The sequence below is a fragment of the Acipenser ruthenus genome, chromosome 4, assembly GCF_902713425.1.
Source record: "Acipenser ruthenus chromosome 4, fAciRut3.2 maternal haplotype, whole genome shotgun sequence".
Classification (NCBI taxonomy): Eukaryota; Metazoa; Chordata; class Actinopteri; order Acipenseriformes; family Acipenseridae; genus Acipenser; species Acipenser ruthenus.
Genome location: NC_081192.1, coordinates 46423171 through 46437942, shown reverse-complemented (window position 1 = coordinate 46437942; position 14772 = coordinate 46423171). Strand labels below are relative to the sequence as shown.

Here is a 14772-nt window from a genome sequence, read left to right as displayed (position 1 = left end):
TGAACAAGTGGGCTTATCATGATTTTTATATAAAATTCACAGAACTCACCTAAAGAAAACAAAGACACAAAGCAAAACCCTTCCAAACTATTTCTCTGAAAAGTTGATGCTTTAATGCCAGACAGCCATGAAAGAGAGATCCACCCTTCCTAATATGTTTACTGAAGGTGGTGGGGTAAGAGAGGGTGAGGCCTTTGAATACATGTCTTGCTTCAGGGCACCAAGCTGCTATGGCGTCATTTCTGGGTTTTAGTTTGCAAACCTGCAGGGGTGGATGCTCCTCCTAATCACGCTCTCTGTTCTCTGAAAACAGCTTTGTATATTTATTTTGTTTCTCTTTGTGAATACAATTTTTTTATTTGTTTTTGGAAAGGACATTCGTTCATTATATTATCCAAAAGTCATTGCTATCAAACATTTTTACACTTTGTATTTGAGTGTACACAACTGACACTTTACAGTAATGTAAGGCCATATCTCATTGATTAAATCTTCTGGCCACTCCCTTTTAATAAGTTAAAACAATATATCACTGTTACCATAGCCTATTCTTTCTAACCACATCACTTCTATCAGATGATTCCACCATTCTCCAACGGGGTGGTTTTGATTCTTTTCAGTGACACAAAAATATTTTCTTTGCCAATATGCTCGATATCTGAACAAGTTGTATACAGTGTTTTTTTCGGTAATTATTTAGATTTCACACTGCTGAGGTGTCCTACTGTTGAGAAATATGGGACGTAATATGCGCTTCAAAATCGAGCATGTTAATTCAACTGCTTTTACAAGCACCTAAAAAAGGAACATAGTTTTTACTGATTACCTTGGATGTCTTTCTAAGGAATCCTAATGCTGGGGTGGGAGGAGTGGACCTTGTTGAAAGAATTATGCCAGCCGATTAGGGCCCGTAATCATACTTTTTGAAATTTGCATAGTGTGTTAACAGCTACAAAACCGGTGGAACTTCTTGTCCGAGGGGCGGTAGATTTTACAGCACTGCCCCTGCTATCAAGCACACATGGAGACTAACCCCAGAGCAGTAAACAAACACATGACCTTCAAGCGCATAGGTTATCTTTGTACCCAAGTGAAGCAGCCAAGCCAATTACTCATTTTCACTTAATTGTGTTTTTTTTTTTCAGGTTAAGTCAAGTCATAAATCTATTCAAATACTTTTACAATAAGTTTTTGTCAATACAGTTTCATATTATATTTCTAATAATCATTATAGTTAATTTACATTTTATAAAAATTGATCCATATTTAGCTCTCTAGTATGAAATTTACATTGATACTAGTATCTCTACTACATATGTAACTGATATTGATCTCTCGTGTTTTTATTATTTTGAATGCACTGCCTACCATCTATTATACACTATATAATCACAACAACGACATGGCATGAATAATTCATTTCATGAATTGTGGTTGCGGCTACTAAAAGCTTTTTATTCCAAATTGTTATATGTACCATAACGTTTTCTCAAAGGGGAAAAAAGTACATCAAATACACAAACAAAACCAAAAGTAAACAACTTATTGTTTAGAGCTTTTTCAGTATCCTTACATTGATTTTTAAAACTGTTATAAGATAAATCCTTAATAACAAGGAAGATCAGAATGTGTTGTTTATTTAGTCACTTTTAAGTCTTTTTATCTCTTACTGTAGACATGCCAAAAGCTGTTCCCAGGAAATGTAAAAAAGAAATGTACCTTTATTTGCTTTTGCCTGGGCTGTAAGGGAGTGTCATATTTAAGAATGCAAACACACAAGGAGATGCTTGATTAGAAATGAATACAAGTCTTGAGTTCCTACTGTCCATTATTCAATACGTAGATACTCTCTTTTAGTCATAACAGCTTGCCATCTTCAAAAGTGAAAATAAAATGGACACCTAGCAGATTGTTGTTTCTCTGATTAACTCATTTGAAATCCACTGACTCAAACACAAATTCATACCCTTCTTTGCCCCTTGTGGTTGTGGAGTTGGTTATTGAAAAACCTGGGTATCACAACAATGATCTAAATTGTATGAATGCCATTCTTGATAGATTTGTCGAAATAAGCAAACAAAAAGCTCTTTATATCTTTTTGTTGTTCTTGTTGAAACAGCAAAACATACACTAAATAAAAGACAGACCCTCATTGGTTTTACTATTTAGTTACCACCATGGTCATTTTGGGGTACGGAGCAAGTCACTCATGTCTGTATGAAATAAAAGAGAAAGCTGGGAATTCAGTCTTATCAGTCTCAAGCACTGCGTCTAAGAAGAAATGACTATATATATATTTTTTTTTTTCCACAAAAAAAAGTGGTACCTGACCAAAATGTTTTTGGTCAGATAATTTACTACTTGGCTCGACTACATGCACACACTCATATATAAACAGCACCTAAACAAAACATTGTAAATGATCCATTTCACTTTCTTAATATACATACAAATATAACAAAATGTATTCATGTCTTGAAACTGGAGTTGGGTGTTATGGAGCTTCAGTGACATCTTGTGGCAGTTTTGTAATTGCATCATACTCTGCTCTTGCTTTTTAAACCTCTGTTTTTATTATGATATTTAATATACTTTAACATTATATTTGTATTTAGACATACTCATTTTCCAATGCTTTGGGCGTTTAGTTTTTTCGGAGTCTATTATATTGATCTAAACAGTGGTGGCTCTAAAGGCTCCCACTCCTTCACTCTACAGTAATCTAACTTAGCAGGATGATCTCTTGATATCCTTGTGAACTATACTACTAAATGCAATATAAAACAATGAAAACAGAACTGAGGTTTACCAGTTTTAAAATAGGCCATTTTCATGTATCCACAGTAAAAAAAAAAAAAAAAATTAGAAAACACAAATAAAAACGAAGAAACTATTACCTGAAATAGATCCAATACAATATTTTTGTTTTTTATGCAAAAGAATTTAACTTAAATTAGTGACCGCTCAATTCATTTCACAGTATACACAAGTTTACCAGTTGTGTCAGTGCAGCAGTCCTAAAGGGTCATCTTCCTTCAATTTCCTATCCAAATGTCCGTGATAGTAGTTAAAGGAGAGATTCATTGCTTTGTACTTGTATGCTAGTAAGCTTTAACTGGACAACATTTTTAATTAAAAAATATTTTATGGCAGGGTGCCCCGCCCCTGTGCGTATTTTTGTTTTATGTTGTATGTGGCATGTTATTGTTGGTGTAGGTATTGGTACACAGAGTGAGGGTTATGTAGCACAGGTTAAAATGTATATTTGTATTTAGGCACAGGGATTGCACAATCACTCCACGTGCAGATTAAAGTGGGTATTAGTATGGAAGCACGGGAGCACAATTAGTTCACGTGCAGATGTATCGAGATTCTAACTGAAACTAAGAAACAATATATTAGTATCCAAGATAACAAATTTCTACCAGTTTTTAACCAGATGTCAGTGGATGAATATGCAACCAATGTGAAAATGACATATAAATAAAAAGCATTTCCTGTGTAACCAAAACATTTCCACTTCAGGATACATTAACCCCTACTGGAACTATAAATAGAACTATACATTACAAGGTGTCCCATAAGTCAGGCATCACAGGCAATATCAGATATTATGCCTATTAGGATGTCTGTTGTTTTACTGGACGGCCACACCTGTTGCCTATTTGCACCACACATCAAAATGAGAGACAACCAATATTAACAATTATTCCTGTCCGACTTACAGGACCCCCCCCCCCCCCCCCCCCCCAGCATTATCTCTGGTCTACTGCCAGATACAATATTATATTTAGGTTTGCATCATTAAAAACTATGGCTAAAACATGCAGACAAAGTGGTAATCAGTATGTTCTGTTCTGTTAACAAAGTGTTGTATAATGAATAATACACCAAGGAAACACTTAAATAAACATTTTACAATTGCCACTTCCTTGTGAAGTCTTTACATGTCCTACCTTGCACACACAGCTTCTCCTCCAGATAACAAACCATACCTCAAGTGAAAACAAGACTAAATTATAGTTGTTGGCATTATAAAACCAATAAATTACTTAGCCAAAATAATGCACTATTGACCTCAAGCTGTACAACCTCAGTACAATTAAATGATTATGGCAGTGTTTTATTGTTGCTCCCTCCTAATAACCATCAACAGCTTGACAAACATTACAATTTATACTGCTGTAATATCCTTTGTTTGCGTTTCACCGCGGGATATTACTATACATTCCTCATTTGGGCCATGTAAACTCAAGTCAAGGAGTTATTTCCGGGTAAATAAATTAGCGTTCTTGATTAGTTCAGTGGCCGATGAAAGACCTAGTAGAATTTACCAGGAGTGTTTAACACACATTTCACAGGATAAGAAAAAGTGCTGGAAAAGTACATTTCCCAAAAGAAATACAAACGAGGGTGGTGTATGTTACTCATCACACAATTTAACCCGCCTATAAATTACGTTTTCCGTTGACTTTTCTCGTTGTTTTCAATGGAGTCCCTTTCGTTAGTATAGAAAGAAAATACTAATAACAAATCGTTCAGTTTTAACGTTTTTATTGACTGTTCTTTTAAAATCTGTGGAAACTGAGAATAAAGTTTGTGTTTGGGGGGGGGGGGGGGTAGGGGGACGACGACAAAGGTTTGACTGCCTTTTGCATCAGAATATATGGAAACGGGAAGACATTGCAGCAGGAATACAAATCTTTTTTTGTTGTTGTTTGTTTTTAAATACTTCATTTATAAAGTTAATTAAGTTCAATTTGACAAATGTTTGTGGACCTCGGAAGAACAAAAAAAACTACCAAAAAGTTAAACAAGAAATCTTATAAATAAATAAATAAATAAATAAAAAGGACAGACAACTCAAATGTAAAACCACATTTGCTTTTATTGCAAAAGACATAAGATCCTGGAAAGAAATCAGGCAAAGGGTGGAAATACTTCGTTACGAAGTGTACATAATGTAAACAAAATTATTTACTCCTCGTCGGGATGTATGAGATCAAAAATGGGGGTGTCTGGGTTGTTTAAAAGTCAACACGGTTACACCACAACAATGAACACTCCGACAACAACCGAGGTCTGAACAGTTGGTAGTAATTCTTGGAAAAACTACTCTCCAGCAGTTGAGGCTGTCCGCCGTGCCAATTCTCCTGAGCTGCACCCTAGTGGCGTGGTTGCAAAGCAAATTCACTGCAGTCAAAACAACATCGTTTTGGTTGGTATCCAACTAGGACAGAGTGCATTATTATTAAGAACAACGACTTTGGGTTACCATTTAATTCCATCTGTTAAAAAAGACATATGTTTATCTATGTAAACAAGGCAAGTGTTGTTTTCGTCTCAAACAATATCCAAACTTAAAAAAAATCTAAAACATGTTATTGATGTTTAACAGAAAACCAAAAGTCCCACAGTGCACCGGTTGCACGTAAACATGTTGGCTTGTGTGGTACAAACAGAGAATGTACATGCCACGCCATTGAGGGGAAATTCAAATTAGGTTTCTCAGTCCTTAACAATAAAAAACGATGATTGTACACATAACGGTACATAAAAAAAAACATTTCTATGTAAAAAAAAATTAAGACTTACAAAAAAATATTTATTTAAAACAGTTTCTAAAAAGAGTCTGATTTTATTAATTGCATGTTATAAACTGTAAAAACCACAGGTAGCAAGTATTTTTATTGTTTAGAAAAAAATAGCCCCGGTGGAATCTTAATTTTCAACGACAGGCAATCCATTTCTTTCGATTTTTTTTAATGAAAATGTGTATACAGCTGTGTCACATCATTACCATTGCAGATTATCACCGGCGTTAGATTCTGAATGTTCTGCACGTTCTGCCGCAGAAAACTGAAGGCGCTTCACTGCTTCTTTAATCAGGTTTCCAGACAAAATCAATTTCTGAAGAAGCTGGTGGGGGTCGTCCTCCTGTGAAACGTCAATTTTCTTTCGATTCCAGGCTCTCAAACTCCCCCACTCTTGATCGGTGTCCTGTGGTATTGAATATGGGCTCCCTCGGTTTTGATTAGCCCGACTCCTGAGTCGAAAACAGCAGCCGGGTCGTTTTTGAAGCGCTGCATTATTCTGTTTGGTGTGGTAGTTGTTGTGGCTGTTGTTGTTACTATGAAGACATGACACTGTCTTCTGATTAGCAGCAGTACTAGTGGTAGTAGTATTATTGTTGTGGAGCTGCAATGCTTCGCCGATTTTGGTTACTAGAGCGTCCACCTCTTTTGAGTCCACGGTAACAGACTGCGCTAAAAAAATGTAATTCTCCTTTCGACAAGGCATATTACCTAGTTTTCTTTTAACGTTTTAAACGTGAATTTGCTTTTAAATGAATGAGACATACAACAACCCCCTCGCTCTCACCACGCTGCACAACGGAAAAGCAAACCGGGTTGATTTGTATACAATTGATGACGCATAATTCAGAGTGTACCATTCTCTGTAGGGGTGACTTCCATTTATTGCCATATATTTTCAATCAAAACAGCTTTATTTATGTGTATTGATTAAGTGTGTTTTTTCCTGTCATATTATAATACGTGTTCTATTTCTAACGTGTTTTTAACGGTTTTCAAATAGATTTATAATAAACAAAAAGTGCGCTCCCCTACTCCCCAGGCAGAAGATCTGTTGAAACGTGTCTCGGGATTGGTTTAAATGTAAGTCTGGGTTTCTAAGAACTGCAGGGTGTGTACAGGGAGGAGAGAAAACGTGGCTTGTTGGGGGAAGACACTTACACACACTATAATTATATAATACACACACAGAGTATTATTATTATGTATTTATTTGGCAGACGCCTTTATCCAAGGCGACTTACGGTTGTTACAGGGCAGTATTACAATGCAAGATTAAATATTTAAATACAGATTCGTTTTTAGTAAGTGCAAATAATACTACTAAAGTACAATATGAACTGGGATGCAACAAGTAAGGATTACAGCAAGTTATATCTACAAGGACATATTAGTAGTGCGGTAGTACAAGGATGGTGCATTAGCTGAGGATTCAGTAGTGTGGTACTTAGGTCAGGCAAGTCCAGTGCATAGTAGAAGGGGTAGTTCAAGAGATCTACAAACGCAGTCTAAACAGGTGGTTCTTGAGGAAGGCAGTGAGAGAGAGCAGTCCTGACGTTCTCCAGTAGCTGGTTCCACCACAGAGGGGCTAGGGAAGAGAAGGAGTGGGAACAGGAGGATGGAGAGTGGAGGCAAGGCATGAGCAATCGGCCAGTAGAGGAGAAGCGGAAAGGGTGTGAGGGGGGAGACACAAGGGATTGGAGGTAGGAGGGGGCAGTGTGTTGAAGAGAGTGGCAGGCAAGAACAGGAGTCTTGAATGTAAGCAGAGATAGGTAGCCAGTGAAGAGTGTGAAGCAGAGGGGTAGCATGAGATCTACCAACATCATCTATGTAAAGTGCAAACATCCTGACTGCATAAAACCACCAATGACCTGCATACTGTCAAAATGACCACAAAAGATGGATCAACCTGTTGCAAAGCACTTCATCTCTCAAAACCATGGCCTTGCTGATTTGAATATTCGTCTTATTATTATTATTTTTATTATTATTATTATTATTATTATTATTATTATTATTATTATTATTATTATTATTATTATTATTATTATTATTTCTTAGCAGACGCCCTTACCCAGGGCGACTTACCAGTTGTCTACAAAATAAAATACATATCAAGAATTACAGTACAATTAAGAGCAAGATACAAAATACAATGACTTCAGTCCTAATAAGAGCAAATACAAAACACAGTTTATAGAAAATAAACTGTGAAAATAAAATAGAAAATGTGTACATTCCTAAATGTTAGATAAATGAGAAAACTTCTGGATCCATAGACTTCAGATCTTCTTTCACGGTGGACTGAATTTGTAAGAAAATGTCTCCTTTTAAGATTGGAACTCCACCTAAGAACTATGTATGTTACAGCGATCTTAGGATATTCAGCTGTAAATCACAGTGCAACTTGCAAGCTTTTAAAATTTATACAACAATGTCAGCCTACCTAGCTATTTCTACCAGTCTGTCTGAAAAAGGCGGAATCCAAAACTTTCTAGCTGATTATTAAAATAGTGAATTTACAGTTATAATTTATTATATATATATATATATATATATATATATATATATTACACACACACAGTATATATATATATATATATATATATATATATATATATATATATATATATATATATATATATATATATATATATATATAGGAAATAGAGGTTAGTTGCAACCACAGTTTCTCATTCAAGTTCAGTGCTGGACTGTCTCCAGTCCTTAGGCTCATGCACCCCTTATATAACCTCCCGTTGTTTCCTGCCGCTGTTCAGTCAACCAGTCACATCCAAGCTCTGCAACCCCCGAAAAACAGCAACACACATTCTCCCCACTCATTCACTCACTCCCCCTTCCCATGCTAAATAACGGTGTGACCCGTTCCCCTTAACAATACATGTAACATAAAAGACAGACGAGACAAACTGAACAGACAGCAAGTCCTGCAACATAGCAATTGTTTGGGTCGTTACAATATATTTTTAAATTTGAAAATAAAAATATATGAAGGCATGACGACCTTTATGTACAAAAATCTTCACTAATATATAACTGAACAATAACTATTGAGTATTTATTTTCATTTCATACAGTATTAAATGGCAGTGTTTATATCTGCTAGTGAAAAATAAATAAAGATAGATAAAGAAAGAAAGAAAGAAAGAAAGAAACGTCTATGTATTGATGTATGTATTCATTTATTTCAAATATACAGTGGCTCTCAAAAGTATTCACCCCCCTTGGACTTTTCCACAGTTTACTGTGTTACAACATGGAATCAAAATTGATGACTTAGGAGTTTTTGCCACTGATCAACACAAAAAAAGTCCATAATGTCAAAGTGAAAAATAAAATCTACAAATTGTTCTAAATTAATTACAAATATAAAACAGAAAATAATTGATTGCATAAGTATTCACCCCCTTTGCTAGGACACACCTAAATAAGCTCTGGTGCAACCAATTGTCTTTATAAGTCACATAATTAGTTGAATGGAGTCCACCTGTGTGCAATTAAGGTGTTTCACATAATTTCAGGTTAAATACACCTGTCTCTGGGAGGTCCCACAGTTGGTTAGTACATTTCCTAACAAAAACTACATCATGAAGACGAAGGAACATTCAAAGCAAATCCGGAATAAGGTTCTTCAAAAGCACCAATCAGGGGTAGGATATATGAACATTTCCAAGGCATTGAATATCCCCTGGAGCACAGTAAAGTCCATTATTAAGAAATGGAGAGAATATGGCACAACTGTGAATCTGTCTAGAACAGGCTGTCCTCAAAAACTGAGTATCCGGGCGAGAAGGGCACTCGTCAGGGAGGCCACCAAGAGGCCTATGGTAACTCTAAAGGAGTTACAGTCTTCCACGGCTGAGCTGGGAGACACTGTGCATACGGCAACATAGCCCGGGTGCTTCACAAAACTGGCCTTTATGGGAGAGTGGCAAAAAGAAAGCTATTGTTGAAAAAACTCACATCAAATCTCGGCTAGAGTTTGCCAGAAGGCATGTGGGAGACTCTGAGACCATCATCCTGAGAACACCATCCCTACCGTGAAACACGGTGGTGGCAGCATCATGCTATGGGGATGCTTCTCTGCATCAGGGCCTGGAAAGCTCGTGAAGATAGAGGGCAAAATGGATGCAGCAAAGTACAGAGAAATCCTGGAGGAAAACCTGCTGAAGTCTGCAAGAGACCTGGGAGAAGATTAATCTTCCAGCAGGACAATGACCCCAAACATACAGCCAAAGCCACACTGGAGTGGCTTAAAAACAAAAAGGTCAATGACCTGGAGTGGCCAAGTCAAAGCCCAGACCTCAATCCAATTGAGAATATGTGGAGAGTTGAAAATTGCTGTTCACCAAAGGTCCCCATCCAACTTGGCGGAGCTTGAGCAATTTTACAAAGAAGAATGGGCTAAAATTGCAGTGTCCAGATGTGCAAAGCTGGTAGAGACTTATCCAAAAAGACACATGGCTGTAATTGCTACCAAAGGTGCCTCTACCAAGTATTGACTCAAGGGGGTGAATACTTATGCAGTCAATTATTTTCTGTTTTGTATTTGTAATTAATTTAGAACAATTTGTAGATTTTATTTTTCACTTTGACATTATGGACTTTTTTGTGTTGATCAGTGGCAAAAATTAATTAATTCAATTTTGATTCCATGTTGTAACATAATAAAATGTGGAAAAGTCCAAGGTGGGGGGTGAATACTTTTGAGAGCCACTGTATAGGCTATCCTTCAGCATATAGCTAATTCTCAGAAATTATCGTTACTTTTTGTCCAATGGGGACCACAAACAGCATTACTGTCATCAACCAGTATCGAGAGGAAACCGTACTTCCTTGCATCAATAGGGACCACAATGAGCGTTACACTGACAGGAAACAAAACTTTTTTCAGATCTAAACAAAGTTATAGATTAAATATATATAAAAGGCAGGATTTGAACCCTAACTAGTCATACTTTCACTCAACTACATAACCACTACGTTACACAGATTCACATCTTAACCCTTTCAACAGACTAGGCTACTATTAACATTTACCCTATCCAAACAGCAATATATAGGTTGAACAATTTTGCTATTCCCGTAATATGTGTGTGTGTTATAAGTGAAAAAAGAAGTGATATCTGAAACAAAAACACACTGGAAATGTGATAAAACCCCAAGTTACCAAAAGTGCCCAGCCATTTAAAGTGGAGATATCAAAAACACCAGCCAAGTTTGAACAAACCATTGGGCCAACCTTGCCCAGCACAAAGCAAATAGGCACAATTGTAAAAGCGGTGGGGGTCAAGGTTCTTCTAACTTAGCTTGTGTTTTTTTATGTAAGTTAGAAGAAACAATTGGGGCAACTTTGGCCCCCATCGGTTTTACAGTTGTGTCTATTTGCTTTGTGCTGGGCAAGGTTGTCCCAATGGTTTCTTGACACTTGGCTGGTGTTTTTGATATCTCCACTTTAAATGGCTAGGCACTTTTGATAACTTGCCGTTTTTTCACATTTCCAATGTGTTTTTGTTTCAGATAGATTTAACTATTGTCCTAACATCCCTACACCACTGGGCAATAGTCTCCCTCTGACATGTGATTGGTTCACTTCACTGTCAGTCCCGCTCCTTTTCAAAGGAATGTACCGCTCGTCCCCTGCACTCCCCACAGGAGAAAATGGCTGAATGTGACGAACTGCTCAACAGCGACTCTGTGAGTTAACAGAAAATTAATTACAAAACATACTACAAAAGAAAGATGCTCCAAACACTAAAATGGTGAACGTCACTGTCACCGTTTTCTGACTTTCTGAAATTTAAACAAATTCAACTCGACGATGTAAACAAATATGATGGCTGGGATCTAAACTGTATTATGCAGCAGTCAGCAAGCCAGACAGAGAGCTGTACACCAAAAAGACTTTGATAACTATGCGGTATGAACTTCAAAAACATTTTCTGTTATTTATTTATTTACTTATACAGGATCAGCTATATTTAAACAAGATATATACTCGCCCTCCTTCTCCACCTTCTTGCCCCTCTCAGACTCTGACCGCTCCTCCCTGCTCCAGGGTCACAAACCCACCACGTGTGCCTTGGACCCCCTCCCCACTCACCTCTTTCAAGCTGCTGCTCCTGCTCTACTCCCCTTCATCTCCTCCCTCCTCAACACCTCTCTACTTTCTGGTATCTTTCCCTCTGCCTTCAAAAAAGCCTCTATCACTCCCCTCCTCAAAAAACCTACCCTCGACCCCACCTCCCTCCAGAGCTACCGTCCTGTCTCCCTCCTACCCTTCCTCTCCAAAACCCTCGAGCGGACTGTACACCGCCAGCTCTCTGCTTTCCTGTCCAACCACTCTCTGCTTGACCCTCTCCAATCTGGCTTCTGCTCTGCTCACTCCACTGAAACCGCCCTCCTGTCTGTCACCAACTCACTTAAGTGTGCCCGAGCTGCCTCTCTCTCCTCTGTCCTAATTCTCCTCGACCTCTCTGCTGCCTTTGACACTGTTGATCACTCTATTCTACTATCATCTCTTGCTGACCTGGGGATCTCTGGCACTGCTCTGGCCTGGTTCTCCTCCTACCTCTCCAACCGCACTTACCAGGTAACCTGGCGCGGAGCAACCTCCACACCTCACCCTCTCTTAACTGGAGTCCCCCAAGGGTCAGTCTTGGGTCCTCTCCTGTTCTCTCTCTACACCCGCTCCCTGGGCCCCCTCATCGCATCCTATGGTTTCTCATACCATTTCTATGCTGATGATGCTCAGATTCTCCTCTCCTTCCCCACCTCTGACTCCACCATCTCCTCCCCTATCTCTACCTGTCTGTCTGCTATTTCCTCCTGGATGCACTCGCATCACCTCAAACTCAACCTCTCTAAATCTGACCTCCTTTTCTTTCCCTCCTCCTCCTCCCCCTCCTCTGATCTCTCTATCTCTGTTCCTCTGGAATCTACCACACTCTCTCCCTCTTCCTCCGCTAAGAACCTTGGAGTCACCCTGGACCCCTGCCTCTCTTATTCCCAGCACATCTCCACTCTGGCACGCACCTGCCGATTCTTCCTGAGCAACATCCGAAGAATCCGACCCTTCCTCACCAACTACGCTACCCAGCTCCTGGTCCAGGCCCTGGTACTCTCCCGCCTAGACTACTGCAACTCCCTCCTGACTGGCCTCCCTGCGTCCGCCACCCGTCCGCTCCAGCTCATCCAGAACTCTGCTGCCCGCCTGGTGTTCTCTCTGCCTCGCTTCGCCCACGCTACTCCACTACTCCGCTTGCTCCACTGGCTCCCGATCACCGCTCGCATCCAGTTCAAGACTCTTGTACTAGCCTACATATGCCTTGACCAGACTGCACCCAGCTACCTCCAGACCCTCATCTCTCCCTACACCCCCACTCGACCTCTCCGCTCCGCCTGCACTAGAAGACTGGCTCTACCTCCGCTACGCTCCCCTGCCTCCAGAGCCCGCTCCTTCTCCACCCTTGCTCCGCAGTGGTGGAATGACCTTCCTACAGATGTCAGGACTGCCCAGTCCCTGAACACATTCCAGCGCCTCCTTAAGACTCACCTCTTCAAACAGCACCTGTAGAACTCCTCTGTTTGTATCCTGGGACACTGTCACCCTTCATTTAAATGTGCTTTATTTTGCTCTTATCTGCCCCCTATTTTACTGCATTTAATCCTGTACTTCAGAATACTGTAATCTGCCAAGTGTTTAACCTGTAGTATTTTGTATTTAATCATATCTTGATGTAACTATCACTATTATCTGCTGTATTATTGAATTGTGGTTTGTCACACTTGAACAAAAGTTATTGTATTTCTTGCTCTTATTGTATTACTTGTATTGTAACACTTGAAATGTATTTGCTTACGATTGTAAGTCGCCCTGGATAAGGGCGTCTGCTAAGAAATAAATAATTATAATAATAATAATATATAAAGTCATATTTACTATCTAACCTTGCCTCACTTATTTTCTTGACAGATTTGTGTATTAAATACATACTGCAGACTCAGCCATAGTGGAAAATTAAATGCCCCTCGGGAAGACTATTGTTACCTCCAGGGTGCAATGCCACTGTTTAGATCAATTGAACAGACCCCAGAACTAATTACAGGTACCTGAATACAACCTTTTTTGGTAACAAATACACATTATAAGGCCTGGTTTATGACTACTTTCACTCTTATATTGCATTTGGGTTGTAGCAGCTCCCCAAAATTGTAGTTTTAGTAACAATTTTAAAAGTAAAACATTCTTGGAAAGGATTACTCAATTCATAAGCAGACTTTCTATATAGCAGTAAAGTCAGTCATCTAGAATCGTGGCTGCTTTTCAAAACCTCTGGAACTCAGCAAGCTGGCAATAACAAAGGACCTAGCTGCAGACATGTGAGGAACCAGCCAGGCTTTGCTGTTTTGAAACGGTATGAACAGTATGTATAATAAAAGGTCCAATAGGAGTCTTTCATCTGGTAAAAGATTTCTGTGAAAAATAATTAATACAAAGGGAATTCACGCCCCCAAACTGAAATCAAAACAAAACACAGTTAACACTGACCTTGTTACGGCATGTAGTGTTGGCATAATTTGAACAAAAGGGAAAGCCAGTTTCTGTTAACTTGAATTCATGGATTAGTAGGACTCAACACAACATTATGCAGTATATGCTATTTCCCACAAAAGTGCTTTATTTACAAGTCATTACTGAATTCCAGTGAATATGTATAGTTAGCAACACTTACCACATAAAAACAAAAACGTGAAAATAAAGAGCTGTAAAATATATTATTGCCTATATAAAAATTGAAAAAAACTTGGCACATGGATTCTATTTCTAAGAATGCTATGGTCTCTACACAGGGCAATAAGTGCAGGTCTGACAAGTACAGGACCAAAGTTACATCCTTATAAGGGAGTGGGATCAGAGACAGTTACACGTGATGCATGTGTACTGTCTGCTCTGACTGTGCTTGACAGCTATCCATGTTTAACCAGACTGAATCTTCTGCAGAGGGGTCAGGCAGCACTGGCAACACTTGTTTATCACATTGCAGAGAAGGGCTAAAAATAAACTAGTGGTTAATGGGTAATATTATTTGCAGTGCAGTGAGAATATTTAGACTTGCATTTTATCCCAGTGACAACAAGAGAAGGTCAACATCAG

At 38.7% G+C, this 14772-nt stretch overlaps 1 protein-coding gene across 1 annotated transcript; it reads right to left on the bottom strand.

Annotated features, from left to right (window-relative positions):
- Window positions 1–4870: 4870 nt before the first annotated feature.
- Window positions 4871–6407, bottom strand: LOC117400567 (GSK-3-binding protein-like). Its single transcript, XM_034000712.2, has one exon. The coding sequence runs from the start codon at window positions 6298–6300 to the stop codon at window positions 5797–5799; it is 504 nt and encodes a 167-aa protein (XP_033856603.1). The 5' UTR covers window positions 6301–6407; the 3' UTR covers window positions 4871–5796.
- Window positions 6408–14772: the final 8365 nt, after the last annotated feature.

What these genes read in the sequence shown, in the direction of transcription:
- LOC117400567 (XM_034000712.2), bottom strand. Translation starts at nt 6,300, where the DNA reads ATGCCTTGTCGAAAGGAGAATTACATTTTTTTAGCGCAGTCTGTTACC.